Source organism: Haemaphysalis longicornis, unplaced genomic scaffold (assembly GCF_048455015.1).
Source record: "Haemaphysalis longicornis isolate Haplotype H1 unplaced genomic scaffold, Haemaphysalis longicornis Haplotype H1 scaffold_3, whole genome shotgun sequence".
Classification (NCBI taxonomy): Eukaryota; Metazoa; Arthropoda; class Arachnida; order Ixodida; family Ixodidae; genus Haemaphysalis; species Haemaphysalis longicornis.
The window spans coordinates 189,448,503-189,471,710 of NW_027526335.1; the positions used below are offsets into that span (position 1 = coordinate 189,448,503).

Sequence of the window (23,208 nt, forward strand, 5' to 3'; positions counted from 1 at the left end):
GCGAATGCTGACAGTGACGCCGAGGGGAAATTGCACCCTGCCATTTATTTTCTTCGTAGTTTACTTGCGAAAACACTTGCCATACCGGTTGTCTAGATGTCTTGCGGCGGAGCTTCTTACGGCCAACATTTTGTTTTGCGTGAATCTCTTTTCGCCGAAACGTCTTGCGGTGCAAAAGCTTGATGTGGTTACAGAAACTAAGGCTTGACGGGGGTATATCTATACGGGCTTTGAGGAGGCATTTGAACGCAGATGAATCTGGTGGTTTTTATTAGGTATTGCAATACAGCGCACAATGAAGATACGTTTTGCCAGTAGCCCAACCTAGTTTGGCACCAAATGAAACGGAGTTTCACTGCTGCGGTATATATTATTCTGAAAGGGCATACGGTGTGAAACAAAGCTAAGCACATTGTCATGACATGCAATCACAGCGCAGAATGCTTGGCGGGGGACGACTTAGCACAGCTGTTAAAGCGGAGGGATGCGGCAAAGTATATAAAGGCCAGCGAGACCTGTCTATGCTGGCTGTACCTTACGTTGTCCGTCAATGTGTCGTTGTCACAGCGTGCGTGCGCTGGCGGGAACCTATCAAGCCCCGTAGTGCGAGCTTGCCCCTCGCGTCGTGCATTGTAGTACCGCTTTCATAATTTCTGTTTTCTCTTTCACTGTTGTCTCCAAAATTTCCCAATTCAATGCAATCATCGGCCACGTACCGTAGCAATTCATGAGTGAAACTTAAGCGCAATCTGACACAGGGACGAGAAAGAGAAACGACATTGAAACATCCCTGAGTCAGTTTGTGCTTAAGAATCGCTCGTGGATGTTCACCAACTAGCTCGTCTCTCCATTTTGCTGTGGAAATCCCTGCCGTTAGCTGGGCTGACATCTCCAGCTCACATCAAAGAGCTCTCTCTCTCTCTCTCTCTCTCTCTCTCTCTCTCTCTCTCTCTCTCTCTCTCTCTCTCTCTCTCTCTTTGTCTCTCTTCATTCGTGTCAAATGTACTAACACCAATTTATTGTCCCGCGTGGCCCCAATAAGAGAAGCGATTCCACGGCGGCAACCCTCTGTAAATTGTAAATCAGTTCTACCGCGCAGAAATAATTGCTTGAAAACGTAATTTTAGATCGGTTTCTTTATTACATAAATTATTGTTTATCAGTCAACTTATATTAACTGCAAAGCTGTTGTTGTTGGCCGTAATGCGTGCAGTGTGCGGCATCACCATAAAACTGGGTTATAGTTACTCTTGCTGTTTACCGCGCACGTTAGCATGCGTTTTACGAGGAGCGCCCGCAGTCGGCCAGGCTTGCGCTGAGCTCGCAACAATACTAAGAAAACAGTGCACGTGCGTCCGCGCCTTAATGGAGGCGCACAAGACAGCTCGCGTTATAGACGCCCAGTTCGCAAGCCGGTTGCCGCCGAGCGCGTGCTGAAACGTTCCACTTTGAAAAAAAATGTTAAAGCCTGCGGACAGAACGATCCGGGCCCGCCAGTCAATTTCAAACCTAATGCCCTTCAGTGCTTACATAGAAAAAAAAAATCCTCCAGCTTCGCTACGGTCGAAGGCTTGTGCGACTTAGTGCAAGCTTCGGCAATTTTTGGTTGGCTAACGTAACGACGTAATGAATTTTCTTGTGCTTTGAATAGTATATAATACATGGTTAACTCATGCGAGCCAGAGTGCCACTTCCTGATATATTTGTGCTGAGGCGCGCCCTCCACTTCCCACCTAAACCTACTCTGGTATTGGCCAAGTCTGCACCACCTCACAATGCCGAATTAATTGTTACAAACACCTTCAAAGCTCCCATTTTGCGAATGCCGCCAAACATTCTAGCGTGCCTCTGGGGTGAAGTGGCAAAAGCACGAACAAGAAAAAACATCAATGAGTGAGCACAATGTTCATTATGCGAGCAAGGTGTATGTACATAGATTTCATACTTTTTGTTTGTTGTTAAAACAGACTCAACGATTACAGTATCTATCACTAGGTAGCTCGAATAAATACTGTAGGGACAACCTTCCATATTTGAGAAAACTACGGCGCTGCGCATCGCTTTTTGCTGGGCGGCGTCGCCGAGTTAAATCGCATAGTTTAGTGTCGCCTAGTTTTGTACTGCAGAGTTTAGTCTTCCTCAGCGTACAACGTCGCGAAAGACACAAGATGGCAGACGGGCCATTTTTCGACTTTTTCACGCTCATCTTTTGTCCTTCCACCTGTTTCCTTCGCAGCTGTGTCTTCTGCTCACCGTTAGTACGACTAAGTGATCTGTCTCATCGCCGTTGTGATGCGTCCGTCCAGGCATGGCGTTAGGTAACCGTAACGCCGAGGCGAATGACGTGGCAAGCAAATCTCACGTCGATACAGAGAGACAGAAAATGTTTTATTGGGCCCAAATGAAGACTCGTCTTACGTTTTCCTTCTTGCAAGGGCTCGGCCGACCCCATGGGAATCAGCGGCCTCTCTTGCTATTCGGAGTAGGGCCTGTTGATCTGCCGCGGTGGAGCTGTGCAGCGCGTTGCACGTCGTAGTGTATGTTTCTAAATTTGTATGTATGTTTGTTTCTATATTTCTATGTTCCCATGTTTCTATGTTTCTCTATTTATTTATTCTAAAAAATAAATACAAATAAATGTCTAGTAAATGTGTGCTGTGTTCCTCTGGGTTTGTAGTAATGTGCGGGCACTTCCACATGCTGTGTGAGAGTGGAGCCCACCACGAACAAAATCTACATTTTGGTTCGTATAGATCGGGGTACATTTGGTGATACAAGGCTGGGCTTGGAAAGGAATCGGTCTGCAGTAGTCGCAATGCTGCAGCCTGTTTTCTATCGAGGGACTGATGGAGGCCGGGATACGATTGTCTGACCTCCCTGTTGTGCTTGAGAATTTCCCGACGCAAGCATGCCGCCGTTCCGAGGTGTGCCCGTGGATGCGAGCACGCGAGTACTGGTTGATGGGGTTGACTTTCAGGACGTGATGGTAGGCCTAACGTTGGGCCGTCGCATATACACGTGTTACCCCGCTCGCCGCTGCGCCAGCAGTTTCATTGATTACATCAATGCGTAGCATTCGTTGCAGAGTACCCCCACAGCCAGCACCGGGTAACGCCCTGCATTTCCACAAAAATTAGGATACCGCGGAAGTTCCACCTGTAATCGCTATAACAGCGCAAATGGAGATAACTGGTCGCACGAAATTTTGAAAAACTAAAAAATAAGAAATATACAAAAAAAATTACGGAAAGTGGCGAAACGTGTAACGCCCTGCATTTCCACAATAACGCAGATATCGCGAAAGTTCCACGTGTAATCGTTATAAATGCGTAAATGGAGATATTGGCCGAACGAAATTTTGAAAAAATATTAAATAACAGAACTACGAAAAAAAAATACTGAAAATCGAAAACCGTATAACGACCTGCATTTCAACAATAATGCAGATTTCGCGAATGTTCCACTTCGAATCCTTATAATAGCGTACAGGGAGATAATTGGTCGGACAGGATTAAGAAAAACAAAAAAACTTTGACTGTAGAAACTCACACTCAAGACAATCAAGCGGTGTAAGAATGCTACGCATTAGAATGCTACGCCTTAGAGAATGCTACGCATTCTCTGAATTTCTGCAGATTTTTTTTGCGTTTCCAGAATCACACTTTCTTCCTGAGCCACACCATGCATCGCATCTCAATAGAGAGTTGTAGCAGAGCGGAGAACCGGTCCCGGTACGACGCCCGGGACACCTGCGCATGCGCGCAACCAGTGTTTATGCTGCTGCGCACACGCAGTAGCTCTTGTCGCCTACCTGGTACCGTGTCGGGAGCGCTTCTCCGCTCTGCTATAACTCTCCAATAGTACGTCAGGCTGGTTCGTACTTGTGTTCGCAATTAATTTGGCTATGAATCCGGCGCACAGCTGCTTTCGCAGCCGCTTGACGTGCCGCAGCCAGCGGGGCGTTAGCCCGGTGCACAACCGTGTTCGCCGCCAATGGGAATTTTGACGACAGGTTCATGGCTTCTCTTAGGGTTTATGCCGATTCGGGAATGGGTGCCTTTAGCCATCTGACTCAAGTATTTGACAACGTTACTCACCAAGCGAGTCTAGACAACCTCAACGCCACCCACTGCGGGTCTCGCACCTTCAACTACGTTGCAGCGTTTCTCCGAGAGCGCACGCCTACTATCAAGCTCGGAAGTCTAACCTCGCCCATCATCAGAACACCCCCTAAAGGCACACCGCAAGGATCTGTAATATCTCCCCTACTTTTCAATATCGCATTACTTGAACTACCTTTTCTTCTGAACAAAATACCCAACCTGGAGTATGCTATATACGCCGACGACATTGCTTTCTGGACTACCTTTGGTTTCAGTGGAGAACAGCAAGACGCCCTCCAAAAAGCTGTAGACACCACCGTTCACTACCTGCGTCCCAGGGGGCCTCACCTGTGAACCTGCCAAATCAGTCGTCCTCCTCCAACACCTGATCCTGAAGTGTCGATTCAAGGCAAACTTATCCCCTCGGTGACCACCCTCCGCGTCCTCGGCGTCCCCTTCCATCAGGACGGCACGGGTACAGCCTCCTTCCGCAACTCCAGACATCCATTACTCGCCTAACCCATCTTATCCGCAGAATCCGCAGCCGACATCACGACCTCACAGAATCGGAAATTTGTCGTCTGGTCCAAGCTCTCCTGATCGGCAAAATCACCTATGCCACACCGTACCTCAATCTACGACCACAAGAAACCGCTAAAATTGAAGCCCTCATTCGTAAAGCATAGAAAACGGCTCTTGGCCTCCCCATTTACACCTCTACGGACAAACGGCTCAACCTGGGAATACAAAATGTCTTTGGAGAGCTGGCGGAGGCTCAGAAAAACTCCCAACTTCAACGCCTCAGCTTCACGCCAACTGGCCATTCCGTTCTCCGCATGCTCGGCTACAATACGCCGCTATATCAAGACCGACCACAACGCCTCCGAACTACAATCAAGCACCGTATCCACGTTTCCCCCATACCGCGCCATATGCATCCCACCTTTAACCGAGGCCGTCGGGAAGCGCCGGTCCGCTATCTCATGAAGAATCTAGCGGATGACTTACGGGTCGGTTATACTGACGTCGCCTATGACTCCTGCACCCGACGCACACCTTTGGTCACCCTAAATCACGCCGGCCGAATCTCCACGGCTGCCACCACGCACACCAACACAATACAGACGGCAGAAGCTCTGGCAATCGCCTTCGCAGCCGCCACCCACGCCAAGCATCCGCACATCACTGTAGTCTCCGACTCACAGCAGGCATGCCGCCTCTACCAGGCAGGTCTAGCCCCACCCCAGGCCATTCCACTCCTCCAGCGTCTACCTGGCGAGACCACCATTACGATCGTCTGCACTCCCGGGCACTCCGGCCTTCCGCGGAATGAAGCGGCCCACGCCGTCGCCCGAGCTCTGCACTTCCGGGCATTCTCCACCGATGGTCAAGTGATCCCATCACCCCGCACGAACGACCACAACCTCCTCCAAATTCCTATTGATAATACGTACAATGCCCTTCTGTCCCACTGCACCCTCACCCGCCGGGTCTACCCCCCTCCACACCACTCACTAACCAACCAGAAAGCCGTAATCTATCGCGCCTCCAGACCAGTACCTTTTACAATCACGTCATCCTCCACCAGATCGCACCCACTATCTGCTCCCGTCAATGCCAACACTGCGACACCCCACTCACCACATTCCACCTCGTATACTCCTGTCCCCACTCCCCTAACCCACCCATCGTCCCCACCCCGGAGCAGTGGGAAACTGAGCTGACCAGCCTGGACCCGGCCCGCCAGAGGGCCTTGGTTTCTCGGGCCATTGAGTCGGCCCTGTCAAGAGGCATCCTGGACTATGGACGCTTCACCACCACCCTTTTTCCTTTCCCTTTTGCTCAAATAAAGGTTTACTACTATTCAAGTATCTTAAGAGCGGAATCATACTCTTTTTCGATGCTCAGACATAAAAAAATTTCGTCCCGGCTCGCGCACCCCAGCTCAGCTAGAGCAAATTCAACCTTTTTTGTATCACCTATTTTTTGTGCCTCTAACGCACGCGCTTGCAGCGCGGAGATTCAGGGCTTTCCCCTTAAACGATGGCGTAGTTGGCTCAAGTGTACACACCTTACTGCCGAAAGCCTGACTAGTTGAAATTGGTTAATTTTTGAAACTGAAAAAAAAGAGGGACTGGGTGACTAGGTAGGCAAACACACTCAAAGCAGCTTTTCTAAGACCTGTTTTAAAGACGATAATATTTCTTGGGCTACTAAAACGCCAAAATTTTGGTCTGTCTGTCTGTCTGTCTGTCTGTCTTGAAAGGATAAATTTATTATAAAAAATCCTGGTATCAATGATATAACGTAACAACCAGAAACAATTAAACAAGTGCAGCGGCTGTTGCTACAAAACTAATAGAGCCCGAAGTCTGCCAGTTACAGACACCTGCAGAAACACAGAAACAGCTTCAAGTTGATTGTCGACAAAAGATTAACATACAAACAATTCAGAGTTGCTTACAACCAAAAGATTAACATGCGAGGGAAACAAGGATACAAAAACATTCACTTCAAGAATACAGCAATATACAGAACAGGGTTGGTGTTAATGTCACGACGGATACTGTAGCGCGCTAACACACAATTCTAACACCAAAATCAATTGTTACAACGAAAATCCCAAATGACACAGGTCTGGAAAACTGGTATGAATAATAGCCCTTTTGTTCGAAACCTCAGTTGATCGGGAAGACCAATGTCGCAGAAACTCTTCCTCACCCAAAAGGGCCAACTCGCCTTCCAGAAAGGTCACGAGGTGTTGTCTTAAAAAGGAAAGCAAGGGCCACTGCATACGTAGCCTGCGATTCTGTGCAACGGCCCTGCAGCGATTACGCCATAGTATATATAATCGCCAATTACTACGAATAGTTTGCCTAGGGGAGTGGCAGGGCACTGTCCTCTCAGTTGATACCGTGCAAGCCCCAAACTTGATTGATTGTAGGGTTTAACGCGCCGACGCAACGCAGGCGATGAGGCGCGCCGTAGTGGAGGGCTCCGGATTAATTTTGACCACCTGGGGATCTTTAACGTGCACCGAAATCTCGTGCACACGGGCGTTTTTGCTTTTCGCCTCCATCAGAAAAGCGGCCGCCGCGGCCGGGAATCGAACCCGCGACCTCGGGCTCAGCAGCGCAACGCCTTAGCCACTGAGCCACCGCGGCGGGTAAGCCCCAAACTTGGAGCGGCACGGTGTATGATGCGCCAAAAGCAACGCGCAACAGTGCAGCTTGAGAAAGTGTGTGCCGTCGATTCTGGTTGACCGCAGTTGGGACAGGAAGAGTTCTGTGTTACTCCCCAGTGAAATATTCTGTCTTTTGTGTGAAGAATTCACCACGCTTGTTGCCACTGGATGTTTTAGGCGTCCTCTGGCAGCCTACATAAAGTCAGCCGTAACCAGGGAAAATCTGGTGGATCCACACGACTTCCCGGCCTTGCAGTAACTATTTTTTCACACAGCCTGGCAGTTTGTTCATTCACAAAATCGAGATCAGCATCCAGGGCACGAATTTCCTTAGCTAAAGTAATGACGGCCTTGAAGAGTCTCGACGGGGTAGCTGCACTGGGGTGTAGGTTTCTGGCCATAGTTGGACAAAGAACCGGCCTAGACGGACCGGGAAAGTACAGGATCAAAGGTCTTCCCGGAGCTTCTACGTCACTGAGAAGTGTAGAGACGACTCTAAGGGCCAACAACTGGCCCATGAGGTCGATGCAAGGGAGACCATAACCCCCAGAGCGGCGTGGGAGGCGCAGGGCATCTCTCGCTAAACGCTCCGTGCTTCCATCCCAAAAGAAAGAAAAAATGTCGCGGGACACTTTGTGCGTAACATGAATGGGAGACAGCATAATCCTGGAGACAAAAAAGAATTTAGCAAGAAAAACGCATTTAATCAAATACGATTTCTCCGAAAAAGAGAAGTTGAAAGATCTAGCCCGGGCAACATTCTTTTGAGTATTATCAACTAACTGGGGCCACATGTCTGGAGAAACACCTTCTTCGGTAAATTTGACGCCGAGAATCTTCAGGTCTCGAACTATTTTAAAGTTATGAATGGGGGCGAGTGTAGCGTTTCCCGGAGGGAGGACAGCACTTTTTGTGACATTTCACTCGGCACTTGAAAGTTGAGCATTACACTCGAAGTCCCCTAAAACAGCCGTGAGTCTACCAGTTTCCCGCATAAAAATAGTGACGTCATCTGCGTACGCAGACACTTTAACTGAGCCTTGTCTGGGCAAGGGGAGACCCCTAATTTTGGGGTTATCAACGAGTTTTCTGATGAAGGGGTCTAGACATAAGACAAAAACAAGCAGCGACGAGGGGCATCCTTCTCTGACACCTCTATGAAGTGCAATTTCACCCTGTACCACACCAATAATGACCAGGTCACTGGATAAATTATCATACAATTCTTGGAGAAGCTGAACAAATTCAGAGGGAAACCCATATGCCTGATATATGGCAAGCAGGTATGAATGATTGACCCTATCAAATGCCTGTTTTTGGTTAAAGAGACCCACAGGCCGGCAATACCAGTTTGGTGCGTAAAGGCTAGTATGTCTCGAGTTAGGCTAAGTGCCGAAAAAAAATTCTGTATGGGACCGAGCCAACCTGTTGGAGTGAGAGGAGGTCCGGCGAAATAGCTTTAATTCTGGACACCAAAAGGGAAGTTAAAATCTTGTAGTCCGCAATCAAAACGGTTATTGGTCTGTAAGAACTCAGGAGAGAGGGGTCTTTTCCATCTTTCAAAAGTAAGATTAGACGGCCTCTCTTAAACGTGTTTGGAAGCCGCTATAGGATTAAATTTATAAGTTTCACTAAGGAAGAGCCTAATTCTGCCCAGCAGCGCTTGTAGAATTCCGTTGGCAAACCATCCGGACCAGGCTCCGATCTGGTTTTAATTTTTCTTAAAATGTCGTATAGCTCGGAATAGGTAACGTCTTTCAGTATTTGGGAGTGTATGCTTTCTGGAGCCTGAGGCAGGAAAGTTGAAGCAGAACATAGTTGTGCTACTACGTGCCTCTCATCTACCTCGAGCGAATATCCTGCAAAGACCTCAGAAAAGAAAGAAACACTGATTTTATAGCTGATGGGTCTGTGGAGATGGTGTTATCCTGGCAGCGCACACACTCTATAATGTTTGGAGTTTGACGCGTCGCCACACTGATTTTATAGCTGATGGGTCTGTGGAGATGGTGTTATCCGGGCAGCGCACACACTCTATAATGTTTGGAGTTTGACGCGTCGCCAAAAATTTTTGAATTTCTAAACTACCATTGCAAGGACCATGAATATTGTAGGCAGCGGATGGCTAAATTATTTCATTCAGTTGGCGTTTGTACCGGTCCCTAAGGATGCCAAGATATTCACTCATTAAAAGAGTTAGCTCTTTATCATTTATAACTATTCGGATTCGCTTAGGCGTGTTGTTAAGCTCAGCTGTGTCACGAACCTTTTTTTGTTGACCAGCTGTTTGAGCAAGTTGCCTCCATATGGATTTTAAACTGTCCCACTGTTGTATGCTAACTTCGACCGGTAGGGAAGAAGAAATATCTGTTTTTAATGACAATAAAGCAACGTCATCTTGCAATATTCTAGTATCAAGCTTCCAGGGTCAGGCGCCATCAAATCTACTGTAACCTGTAAATAGGGACGGGAGCACTGGGTAATGGTCGGAAATGTAACCAGCCATACTAGGGAATTGATTTACTTCTATGTTTGGCACAGCGGTGATTAGGTCTGGAGTTATATAAAGCTTGCCTAGTCGGGACATGAGGAACCGCGCTTCCACGTGGGAGAGAAATAATTTTCGCAATGGAGCAGCCATACATCCTCCAGGTGAAAATCTTGCACTAAGAACCCGACTGCGCGTGCGTTCCACGTCGGTCGTCCCTGACCCGGCCCGCGTACATCACGTATACTATCAAGGACGCAGATGAAATCTCCGCAAAGAATTGTGGGCACACGCTCCAAAAGATAAACCCCTAGGCAACGAAAGAAGTTGTTTGTAGCAAAGAAGAAACAGCATCTTCATTTTCAACATCTACAGTAATCCATCGCAGATACTGAAGAAGTTCAAATCCATTCTTCACAAGGCAAGCACGATGGCCGGCCAGAGCACGCTGATTGCGTGCGGTGACTTTAACGCGATGGATACGGCGTGGGGCTACGTCAAAAGCAATGCGAAAGGTAGAAACCTATCCCAAGACGCGGCGGAACTCGGCTATGTTCTCATAACCGACCCGGCTCACCCAACGAGACTTGGTAACTCCGTTTCCCGAGATACCAACCCCGACCTAACGTTCGTCAAGAACAATGAACCGATCACGATCACATGGAGGAACACGGGGGTGGACCTCGGCAGCGACCATATGATCGTGGAAATCGTCGTACCGGAGCAGAACAGTAATAACGATTGATTGGATAGATTGGACCGCTTTCAGAGACACCACAAATCAGGAGGAGGAAGAAAACACAGAAATCGACGACATCGAAATGTGGACCTACAAGGTTCTACAAGATGTTCGGAACTCAACCTAGAGCATAGAAACAGACCTTGAAACGAACAGAACGGACAGCCGGCTGGCCCACCTCATCGAGGCCAAGCAGTCCATTCTCAACAGATGGAAAAAGCAACGCCTCAATCGTAGGCTACGGAAAAAAGTCTCAGAACTCAACAAAGCAATCGAGGAACACTGTCACATGCTATGCGCGCAGCAGTGGAACGAGATATGCAACGCTGCCGATGACCAGATGCACAATGGGAAAACATGGAACTTGCTTAAGCATCTGCTCGACGAAACTAAGACTAAGTCGCACCAGAGGGACCGACTGGCGAAACTCATCCATCGGGAAGTCACGAAACACGGAGCCGACACGGTGATGAACAGCATCAGCGACAGATACCTGCCGACTACGTCCACGGAGCACCACGGGGCGTACGGGGGGCTACCCAACGGGCGCCTCGACAGAGACATCGACGTAGAATAGGTTCGCACGGCGCTGCAGGGCCTCAACAGCAGGTCGGTGGCAGGACCGGACCGCATCACCAACAAGTCACTGAAGAACCTCGACGACAAATCCGTCGAAAGCCTAACGGGCTACTACAATAAATGCTAGAAAACGGGGACGCTGCCGCAGCATTGGAAGAAGGCCAAGACCATCCTGATCCCAAAGCCGGGCAAGCCACCCGGCACGGACAACCTCCGGCCCATTTCGCTAACGTCTTGCGTGGACAAGGTGCTGGAGCACGTTTTGATGAACCGGTGGCAGGACTACCTGGAGAGGGAAGGACTGTACCCCGCCACGATGATTGGCTTCAGACAGCGCCTGAGCACACAAGATGCGATGCTGTAGCTCAAGAACAAAATCGTGGACGACACCGGCATATCGCGAAACAACAAGACCATCCTGGGGCTCGACCTACAAAGCGCTTTTGATAAAGTGAAACACTCGGCGATTCTGTCCCAAGTCTCCAAGCTCAACATGGGCGAAATGAGTTACATCAAGGACTTCCTGACGGACAGGACCGCCGAGCTGCGGGCTGGCGACATACTACTTCAAGACAAGAAGCTCGGGAGCACCGGCACACCGCAAGGGTCCGTGATCTCGCCGCTACTTTTCAACTTGGTAATGATAGGAGTGGCCGAGAGGCTCGCGAAAGTGGGGTCCGGCACACCATCTACGCCGACGACATAACGATATGGACGACCGGCGGCAGCGACTCCCAGATCGAGGCCAAGCTGCAAGAGGCCGTCAACGCCATCGAAGACCATCTCGACGGCTCCAGCCTCGTCTGCTCGCCAAGTAAGTCGGAGCTCCTGATAATACCACCACGAAGAGGCAACGCCAAAAACAGTCAGCGGCGAGAGCACGAGAAGATCAAGATCGTAACGCGGTCCGGGCAGACGATCCCCGAGGTCAGCAAGATCAGAGTCCTGGGCATGGTCATCGAGAAGCACAGAAGAAACGGCGAGACCTTCGCCCGTCTCACTGCCAAGGCGGCCGATGCGATGCGTCTCGTCAGGAGAATCACGTCCCGCAAAGCCGTCATGAAGGAGGACAGCCTGATCAGGCTCGTCCAGTCATTTGTCGTCAGCCACATTGCGTACGTAGCGGCCTACCACAACTGGCTGCAACACGAACGGAACAAGATGAACGCCATCATCCGAAAAGCATACAAGTCGGTGCTCGGCTTGTTCGAGTCCACGAGCACGCCCCGATTCTTGAAGCTAGGGGTACACAATACGCTTGAAGAGATTGCGGAGGCGCAACGAACGGCTCAGCTCGAGCGCCTGTCAACAACCAAGGCCGGGAGGAAGATACTCGAAGACCTGGGTCCCAGACGTCAGAACGAGGAGAATGCCAAACTCTCCATCCCCGACGAGATCCGGAGCAAGATCAGGGTAGACCCCTTACCGAGAAACATGAACCCGGAATACAACATGGGAAGAAGGAATGCGACAGCCACCTACACGCCAAAGACGGACATAAAGCTAAAGGGCTATAATATAAAATAAAAGCCCACCCCGTACCACATACGTATCACGGGTGACGCCAATTAAAAATAAACAAACTGGACCGAGGTCAACTAGAGTTTTGACGAGAAGGAAATACCCACCGAAGTGGAAAATAAAAGGGAAAAATGCTACACAGCGACACCACAGCCAGGAGAGCGGGCCCGGGGAGACTCCCCTGATCTCCCCTGGGATGGTAGCAGGAAAGGTTGGGATAAGGGGTGTGGATAGTGGTGATAAGGAATGGGTTATGGGAAAGAGGGTGGGAATGGGGACAGCGAGGTTTTTGTTCTAATACTTAGATGTCTGACTCCTAAAATAGGCCTGAAAACTCAGGATGAGCGTCAGACGGTGCCAATTGGAATTCAGCGGACCCCACTATAGGTTCCAAACATCTGAGCTCCGACATCGAAGAACAGGGAGAACCTTGGACGGAGTGACGACACCTAGTCTCTGGACCCCTTTCACAACCAGCCCCCCAGCTAGCACCCACCAAGTCCCCCGAGTACTCAAGAGACCCTGCCCAGCCTACATAGGTACTAATCCCCCTCGTCTCAACGGTTTCGGATACTGGTAAAGACGGACACCCGCGGTACGTGGACGCGGCCGAATATCAACGAGAGGCTTTCGCCGCAGCTGTCATCGAAGCGTCCACGGGTGCCGTGAGGACGGCGGCGAGCGTCAGATGCACCAAGGCGGAATGCGCGGAGGAGGGCGCCATCGCCCTGGCCATCGCCGACACAGACTGCCGCACGGTGCTGAGCGATTAGAGAACGGCGGTGCGCAACTACGCCAAGGGACGCAGCTGTGAAGAGGCCACGCGCGTGCTGCGCGGAGTGAAATTGCAAGAAAAAAGAATGAGGATCAAGTGGTTCCCGGCGCATGCGGGCGAGTGCGCGTCGGCGACAAACGCGAACCACAACGATACGGCACACGTGGCGGCACGAGCTCTAACCAACCGCGCCCCCGCGACCGACCGTCCCGCGTGGTTCGGAGCCAAAGACCGCATGACGGACTACGGCGAGATCACGAAGGCCTACCGCCTGGCTCGCAGAGCTCTCCCACCCCCGCACCCGGGGCTGAGCCGGGCGGAGGCCGTACTTCTAAGACAGCTACAGACCGGGTCGCTACCCACCCCGGCCTTGATGCATCGTATGTACCCAGAAGCGTACCCGACCGACAGGTGCAAGGTGTGTCGTAGGGAGACGGCCGACCAGTACCACATCCTGTGGGACTGCCCAAAACAACCGGAGGAAGCGGCATCGAGAACCATCCCGCCACGGCTGAAAGAAGCCGCGAAGAGCTACGACAGCGAACATCAACTCTGGGCCGTCCAGCAGGTCCTGAGGGCACTCGAAAGGCACGAGACTCGTGAGCCGTCAACGGCGAGCGGATGGCTCGGCCGAGTAACGGCTAACCCCTAGGACGACGCCGGGCCCGCGTCACTGCGCGCAAAAACGCCGATCTGCAGGCGCAAATGAAGTTTACTTCAATCCAATCTAATTGTAGCTGTGGCGCGTGCAGGAGCACACACGTTAATGATTTTAAAGCGGGTACCAGAAAGAGAAAATTTCAAGACTAGCAATCTTCCCTCACTATCTGTCGAACTAAAACTGGAGCAAAGGATGGTGTGGTTGAAGATTAGGACGCCCACCACACAGCAGTGGTTAGACACCAAAGAAAAATTATACGGGATATTAAAGTTCTGCTGAAACGTTCTGACGCCTTCAATTGGAAAAAAAGTTCACTTCTTGGACGAAGACCATGATCTACAAAATTTTCTCTGTTTTTAAACCCTTGAACATTTCACTGTTTTTAAACCCTTGGACATTTAGGGTTAATATTCTAGCTTAATGATAATAAATAAAACGCTAGCACGTACTGCACTAGCCATAAAAATTAAAAAAAATACGCGAGCTTCAACAAACGCCGTGAAACATCGCACGGGCCTGGAACGTGGAGGTTGGGTGAACGCGAAGACCACGCGCAGCCCTCCAAAAAACCAATAAAAAACTTAGCAGTGGCTTAGCTCGGCTATGCCAGGATATACGTAGCGTGGGCTAAGGTTCAGCTGGTTATTCTTAAGTTTCCTAGTTGTCTAGGCTTAGCTGATTATCATGCTTACTGTTGCTAAAACGATTTCCAAACCAATCCAATCCAATCCAGTCAAGTCCAGTCCAGACCAGTCCGGTCCACTCCAGTCCAGTCACTGCTCGTCGCGAATGGCTCCTCCCGATGCACGGCTCTCCAGAAGCCACGCGAAACGGCTATCAAGCGGCTCCGGCGCAGCGTCAGACTTGTCTAATGCGCAACGGAGGCGCAAAGCTAGGCACGCGCAGGCGCCAGTGCGTCTGCCGCGGCTATGACGTCACTCCTCTGGAATGCGCAGACCAGCGAATGTGCAGACTCAATTCTCTGCACACCCGAACTCCAATTGGATTGGATTTCAATCCAACCCAATCCACTTTAATCCAATCCAATTCAAGCCAACCAATCCAAGCCAATCCGATCCAAAGGAATCCAATGCTCCTCGCGCTTGCGCCGAAGGGCCCTTCACGGCACACGCGAAACTGCTCAACCTCGGCCAGTGTAGCTTACCCTACAAAATAAAGGTATCCCCAGTGAAAGGCACGGGCATCTGGAACGCAGCAACAACGGGCCCAGACAGGAGCCGTGTGCAGCGTGGCACGCTGTCACGTGACCTCGGGACAAAGCAATGAGCTGGAGGGAGCACACAATGGCCGCCATGCTAGTACGAAACCAAACATAGCAGGAAGCAACATTGATGCATCAATGGGCTTTCGCGTCGGCATTCGATGGAACGTCTGCCGTCTCCCCCACCAGCGAGAGTACTCACCAGCGACTGAGAATAAGTGCGGCATCAGGCAAATAAAGAAGATAATGAAGACAGAGAAGCCCATTGGTGCTACTCTAATTTCACAAATCCGGACTAGTGCTTGGGGCAGGCAGACACCGTCGTCCGAGTCGGCTGATGACGATAACACGCGTTTGCTTTCCACACGTGAGGTGTCCATCAAGTCCGCAACCTGGTTGATCGGGTTGACCAGACGTGGATTTTTAGCTTGCGTTGGACAAGCAGGTTCGTTCGAGTTCGGTAGGTTGATCGGGAGTGAGACGTCGTCCAGGTGCCGTAAGGGCCCTCCAGGGGGGTCCTGCCGCGGTCGCGTCACGAGGGTAAGGTTTGGACGCCTCTCGGTGGACTAGTTTGGCGTCTTCGTCGATGAAGGAGCCGCGGAGTCCGCGGTTGTGGGCACCTCGGGGCTTTTTCGCTGGATCAGGGGCAGGGTCTACTGGGTTGGACGACGGGAGCTGTCTACGAGAATCCGCTGAGCCACTTTTTTCCGTGTCGATGTCTGTGGAGCTGGCGGGCGAAAGAGACGCTTCGTTGGATGAAGAATATGAGTCGTCCACCGTCTGTTCATTGGGCTGACTAGTAAGCTCGTCGGATGATGACGTAGTCCTTCGCAGGCGTCGGCGTGGTTGTCATATCTTCTATCAGCGTCTCGTCGATGATTTTGGTGGCTTGCGAATCGCCATCGCTGGAAGACGAAGCGCTACTGGGGATGTCGTCTGGCGGAGTCTGCCACCGGGCCACAGTCACCTGCGGAATCTCGTTGGTGTTCCGAGAGTGTTCAGGGAATTCACTTGCTGCGGCCGCATAAGAACGAGGTCGCAGGCAGTCTGCCGTGGCGTGGTCTCCATTGCAGCATCTTTCGAACTCGTGTCCAAAGGTCTCGCACCGAGAATACCATGGCGTCTTGCAGTCGGAGCGGTTGTGGCCCTCTCGCTCGCATCGAGAGCACACTCTCTTCACGCTCCGGTACTCGCACCGGTCCTTGTATCCTCGGGCCGACAGGAATTTTTGGGACGGGAAACTTCATTTCGATGCGGACGAGGCGCACGCCGTTCTCAATGCGCAGCCTACCGTTGAAGCTCGGGTAGTGAACGCTAAGCACCCTGCCGTAAGGCGAAAGGGCTGCACCCAGGTCTTGGTCGTTCATATACCATTCACGGTGACGTAGATTATCTGGGGACCGATGCAGGTAACGGGGCACGAAGTGCCATTCACGACAATGGCACCACGCTCGTCGAGGGTGTTAGCTGCAGCAGCGGACGAGACCGCGGCACAAAACTTCATGCCTCCTTGGTGCTGGAGGTCCTTGAGGCCGTGGGGGCCAAAGACGTCTTCGATTGCATCAATGATGTCGTCAACAGAAGCATCCTTGGAGGCATCAAGCTTGAAGAATTTAGACTTGGGAACTGGCAGCCGGTATTTCACGGGAGAAGGATGAGTAGAGGCCATCTTGGACGGCGAGACGAGCACTCAGATGGCGGATAGCGTCCACAGACACAAGGGGTGGGGGCTACCCAACGCAAACCGAAGGGTCGACCCACAAGAAAACGAATTAAACTCACTTGACCGATTCGCCGCAACAGAGCTCGACTCAGCCACCCGGCCAAAGTGAAACAGAAACTCCGCAATAGTCTCGTGTACCCACAGCCAAATCTAAACGTCTAAGTCCGGTGTCAGTGTTCAGATTTGTCAAAATTGTTGAACAAGAACAGGAAATTACGCACATATAAGGCACAAAATCAATACATCAGTGATGTTTGCAGTGCTCCTTTATTTAAAAAATCACGGATGCTTGGTTTTTGCGATAGCAAATGAAATACCACATCAACTGCAGAAAACCGTCGTCTGCTGTTGCCTGCGCTACCTCTTGGCGGCGTTTGAGAAATCAAACGGCAATAGCAACGAAAGGTTCAACTAGTGCGGACTTTCAAATATGAACTTTTAACGGTATTCAATCAAAAGTAGCTTTCTACGCAAGTTCTTGAACCGCATGAACGGACATGTGTAACGTCTAAAACAGCGGTTTGCTGCGGTGGTTGCAGAAGCAATAAAAATATAGAAAGGCTCACCTTCCTGAACATTTCCAACATGTTACCAAACAAAATGTTTGGTGCTGGTCCAGGTATACCCAACTTTTTGAAAAACTGGAAGTGGCCTCTTCGTTTCCTGGGAAGGTTTACAGAAGCAAAACGACTTCCGCTATAACAAGAACTAGCTGCGAAAAGCAAATCATATTTCTCGCATTAAGTCATAGCGTTGAGGTTATTTCGGCCTGATATACAATAGCTCGGCGTTCCAGATGGCAGTATCTTTCAGGGCTTTCTGACATTGTTCCTGTTTACAGTGGCCATGCTAGTGCATATACGTTGTGTTGTCTCGAAATAAAAAGTTGTTAGCAGCAGTGTCGTCGTGTTCTTTTCCTTCAGTCCCTGTCGATATTTCGCGCTTTCCAGAACCATGATGTAATGCCAAATCGCCCAAGCAGCCACTGTTGCGGGTTAGGAAAACTTACATGAGCCAGCGTAGAAGGATGAGAGTAACGGTTGCAATGACGAGGTCCCACATGGTGTGCAGAATCAGTCAATCAGTTGCCTGCGTAAAGCGGTTAGCAGGAATAAAAAAGATGCACAAAAAGATGAGAAACTGTTCTGCACTATCCAATAACCTCATCCACTTTAACAGACTTAAAAGCGATGTGACTTCTGGTATTGCTTTGCAAAGGTATTAGGATATCGTGTAAGACGTTAGCGACGAGAGGGTCAACGTTAGTAGTAGAAGCATTGGGAGAACGAGAACACATGGGGAAGTAGATACCCTGGAATGGGTGCTTTGTTAACAAAGTAAGCTGGCGCAGGATCTTTGCCACAACGTGTGCAGCCTGGGGTCCCGAGGAGGAGACTTGTCATCCCATCAGAGCTGCCTTGCCTTGACCCACATCGCACAACGCGCGTCAACCTGCTCGCCATTCCGGTCCTGCTCTCGTGGAATTTGCGGATTTCTGACAGGTGTTGGACATGTAGAAAATTGGGACCGCCGCTTTTGTGTCCCTATACTGGATTACCCAGTACGAAAGGTGATTAAAAGAAAGGGGAAAAAAAAGAAAAGGTTCTTACATGGCCCCTTTGTTTGCACGATTACCGAATGCCCTTCTCTGTAAGTGTAATTTTAGTGTGTTTTCTTTGAATTACGAAATTGCGCGAGCTATTCAGGCATGAGCCTCGCAGTTTAAGCCTTTTGTGCTACCCCCGTTGCGGCCAAATTTTTTATTTCGTACGCAGGTTCTTGTTCTAGTTCAACAATTTATATATCAAGAATACTCCACCATAGTGTGTACGTTTGGGTCAAACGCGCGCGGATGGAATTTCCAAATCTGTGATGTCGTAACCTTGTTTAATTGCGGACGATGCGGCGACCCAGCAATATCTTTTTTTAAACCGAGTCAGAAGCCCAGACAAGGCAGCTGTATTGTCGCAAAGGGCCCGAATCAGGCTAACTTCCTCGTACTGACCGCGATGCCGTGTTGTGGCATGACGTCATTCCATGCCTCTCGCAGTTGTGAAACAAAAATTTCCTGAATAGATCGCGAAGCTGTGTGACATGTGGATGAGATTGCTTTGTGCGGGCACAACGTCAAATCGAGGACAGCGCGCCCTTAATGCAACCTTATCGCATATTCCAGTCAGGTTAAATGACGCGTACATGCGTTCCTGCCATGATAGGGACGCGCATTCCTGGTGCAGTCAATGTTCTCTGTGCCGGAGCTGTCTCGTTGTTTTGGCAAACACACTGTCAAATTTTTGCCGCAGACAAGCACACCCACCTCTTGGTAGGACTTATTTATTTCATTTGTGGAGTGCGCTTTAGCAGATCCGATTGAGAGCCTGCTCGATCAAGTGGGAGAGGGAGCATACGCGCTCGTACAAGCGACGCGAGCGGGTCTAGTGAACGCTCTAAGTGATTTGGAAAAAAACGCTCGTAAAAGGGTAGTAACGGCTGTATTCACTAACTCCTGACGAACTTTACTTCCCCGCAGAACGTTACGTAGGCTGTGCCACTAAGTAAGGAACCTAAATGCTATCATTACTAGTCTAGACCGTGTACTTAGCACTGATAGTAGCAAAATTCTATGAATTATTGAACGTAATAACTACAGCACTTTCCTCACTCCAAATAACGATTTAAAAGTTTTTTTTTGCAAATCCACATCCTGAATTGTATACGCTCACATTAAAATGCGTTATTCTAAAATTATCGCTCAAATATGTGATTTCTGCAACAAGCCCACCGACTCTATCAAAGGACTTTCCGCCGCTGCTGGGAGTAAAAGCAAGAAGAGCAGATGCACTTCTACGGTAACTAAGTTATACTCGCTCTCCCCGTGCATGTCGTTAGTTTTCTTGTTTAATTTATTTGTTGTCTAAGAGAGATATGCGCGTGTTGAATGTGTCTATGTCGTGCTGCGCGCTCAGTCGATCCACGTTGCCACGCGCAGTTTTTTGCTAGGTTATGCATGGCCAGTTAGTAAAAGCACTGAAGGACCTAGTTTATACTGGTACAAGTAACTGTTTAGTGTTCTGTTAGTAAGTGCCGCTACCTTTTTCTAAGAGTGATAGATTGCGAAGCTGTGCGATATTGGGATGAGATTACTTGTGACTATGCGGGCACAATTTCAAATCGACGATAGTGCGTGCTTTAATGCAACCTCATCGCATATTCTCGACCGGGCTCTGACTGAGGATGATGTCCCACTGGCACTCACGCGCAGCACAGTCGCAGGATACTTCGGGTGGGAAAGAGAGGGAAGGTTGACTGTTTCTGTTGTGCTCTCTTCGTATCGGCTCTTCGTATGGAACACGTGAGGTACGAAAAATTGCTGCGAAGTACACATAATCGTCCAAAACATTGAAGTTGCGCGAACCGGGGAGCGTGAGCCCGGGATCGTGTGCCGGGAAAAGGTAGTGCGGGAGGGGCCTCCGAGAGGGCTCTGCGAAAGGGCACAGCAGCTCGCGCCCGGAAAGGTGAAGCACCTGTGCCAAAGGAGGGTAGGCCCCTTCTGCACGCGCAATACGAGCGTTCTTGAGAGGCAAAGGTGTGACGACGGGGCGACAAGAATGTTCCTGGCTGTGGATAGCGAGCGGAATGAGCTTCCGAGGTGCTGTCCAGGGGGCAGGTCAAGGGGTGACAGGCGCGGCCGCAAAGTCCAACAGAAAGGCCAACAGCAGGTCAACAGGAGTCTTCTCTCACGAAAATGGACTCTGAGTTTTATAATCTCTATATTGAGGTTCTATAGAAGTAATAAAAAGTCACTTGAACTCATATTTTATGCACTGGAAGCATAGGGAAGTCAATAAACTTTTAGTTGCACAAACCCAAACGACATTTGATTGCGTTCAAGATATTGAGTCAAAAAACCGATCGTATTGCGTTTATATAGAGTGAACCAAAAGTACCATCTCATAAACTGCGGCAATAGAAGGTGAAAAGCCCGGCCATCTCCACTAACGTAAAACCTGGGGAGGGCCGAAGCATGCTGTGTCTAAGTGCATTCAAAGATTGTAAGTCTCTCTCTTGCCACACAGCGTGTGCTGATATACGCGACATCCCTATTGCGCACACGGAGGAAAAGTGAAATACGAAATGGAGAACTGCAAATTTTAAAGTTAAAGTGACTGCGGAGCGAAATAGAAGCAAGCAAGGAAGCCCGAGCGAAAAACGAGTGTCCCGGCCAATGTGTTGTTTTGGTACACGTATTTGCCCTTGAAGATGAAACGTTCTAGCGCGAAGCGTCGGAAAATGAATACCCCTGTGTTTTAGTATCGTCATCACATGAGAATAGGACGACGAACGACGACGACGACATGAAACGTCGACAGCCCGAGCCCCTAAGGGTCTTCGCCCCAATAATTGTTTATTACAAAAACGAAATAAGCTATGGCCTTATGCAGATTGAGTTTTACAGAATATGTATTGCGTTTCTATGGGGTCAATCGAACTTTTAATTTGTAGACTGTGGTCATTAGACAGGCAATAAACCTTTTAGTACAAACACCCAGCACGCATCTCAGTGCCTTCAATACGTTGAGATTTATTATACTCTGCTTTGCGTTTCTATAGGTGACCTACGGAGGTCTGGGAGTTTATTGGTGCATACATGTGGGATTCTACTGCGCCGTGTGCCACGGCGCATGAACCGTGATCGCGCGATGGACAGCCGTCACTTCGTCTTGGGCGCACTTGGGAGCGGTGGCGCCTGGGGTGATGAACATCACCGCCGGACATCGCGAGCCCCTAAAATACTCCGCTGTTAAAACTCGCCACAAACTCTATTTAAACCTGACTCACAAGCAACAGCATCTTACGACTATATTCAATATTATTTTCATAAAAAGGTAATTGATGTAAATTTAATAAAACTCATCCGATATTCTATTCAAACATAGCTCATCAGCTCATATGCAAAACAATGTTATGACCTGGACAAGAAAGACTTTTGTAGAAATCTTATTCAGATACATTTAACGAAAACCCGTCAGAAACTCTATTCAAACTTGACGCACACGCAACAGGTTGTTACAACCATGCTCACTAAGAATTTTGAAGAAAGTTCATCACCAACATCATCAACCTCCTCATGTCCACAGCAGGACAAAGGCCTCTCCCACTGAGCTCCAACCTCACTCGAGCCCACAATTTACCCTCGAATTTCTTTATTTTATCCCTCCATCGGGCTAATGGCCTTCGACTTCTTCTAGACCTAGTATTACCGCTGGCTTTTATTCCATTCAAACATGTACCAAGTAGCCTAGTCCAACGTCTTGGTATCTTGGTATGCACTCTGGTACCCAAACTGACTACCGGCTGTCGGTTCGTCTCCCTACACGGCCAGCCCAAGTCCATCTCTTTTTCTTTTTTTGAACTATGGTATCTTCTACTCTAGTTTGTCTGATCCAGACAACCCGTTTCCTGTCCCTGAGTGTTATTCCTAACATTATTCGTTCCACGGCCCGTTGAGCCGAGCTAAGTTTGCTTTCTAGTTGTTTAGTTGTCAGGGTTCGGAGCGAACGCACACGCACACCAAATCCTGGCTGACCGTCCACTATTTATTCCGCACCTCTCCTCGTCCCCACTCCTCACTCTAGCGTCCCGCTTCGCCCACTTCCCCGCGCACCTAGCGCCATCTCTCCGCGCTCCGTAGCACTACTTGCTCCTAACCGTGGCCTCCGCGATCGGCTGCCGGCGGCGCGCCGAGCAACGGCGCGCCGCCGGCAGCCGATTGCGGAGGCCATGTCCTAACAGGTCTCCCCCTCCTAAAACGTGAACCTCTGGGCAATGAGAGTTCATTCGCGTCATTTGCACCCACGCATTTCGCAACGCGGAATGCCCCAACCTTCGAGGCGCGAGTTTGGCCGAGAAGCCCGTGGCTGCATTACTCAAGACATGGTTGTTGCGGAGCACAAGATCACCCTCCTGTATTGTGATGTGCTTCCTGTGGCAGTCGTAGTTCCTCTTTTGGGCCTGCCTTGCAGCGTCTTAGGCGAACTCTATTGAACTCGAGAACTTCCGTAAGGCTCTTGGTGACCTCAGCAGCAAAGGCACGATGAGCTGATGCTGGTGGTTCGGTGTCGTCCTTTGCTTAAGCTTGCTGCCATGGTGTCCGCAATTCAAGGCCACAGCACAGGAATGCTGGGGTGTACCCCGTGACGACGCTTTCCGCTG

The 23,208-nt window shown here is 49.9% G+C and overlaps 1 protein-coding gene and 1 pseudogene across 1 annotated transcript in view; one reads left to right on the forward strand and one right to left on the reverse strand.

Moving 5' to 3' along the window:
- LOC144173627 (thromboxane-A synthase-like) overlaps nucleotides 1-18,423 on the reverse strand; it is a 51,233-nt gene extending 32,810 nt beyond the window's left edge. Inside the window, exons 1-3 of the mRNA XM_077701970.1 lie at nucleotides 18,307-18,423; nucleotides 18,005-18,084; nucleotides 17,562-17,658 (exon numbers count right to left, since the gene is read on the reverse strand). Of these exons, the coding sequence (XP_077558096.1) occupies nucleotides 17,562-17,658; nucleotides 18,005-18,057 (150 nt within the window). The 5' untranslated portion in view covers nucleotides 18,058-18,084; nucleotides 18,307-18,423. The remainder of the gene's footprint in view (nucleotides 1-17,561; nucleotides 17,659-18,004; nucleotides 18,085-18,306) is intronic.
- Nucleotides 11,449-14,041, forward strand: LOC144173760 (uncharacterized; annotated as a pseudogene).
- Nucleotides 18,424-23,208: the final 4,785 nt, after the last annotated feature.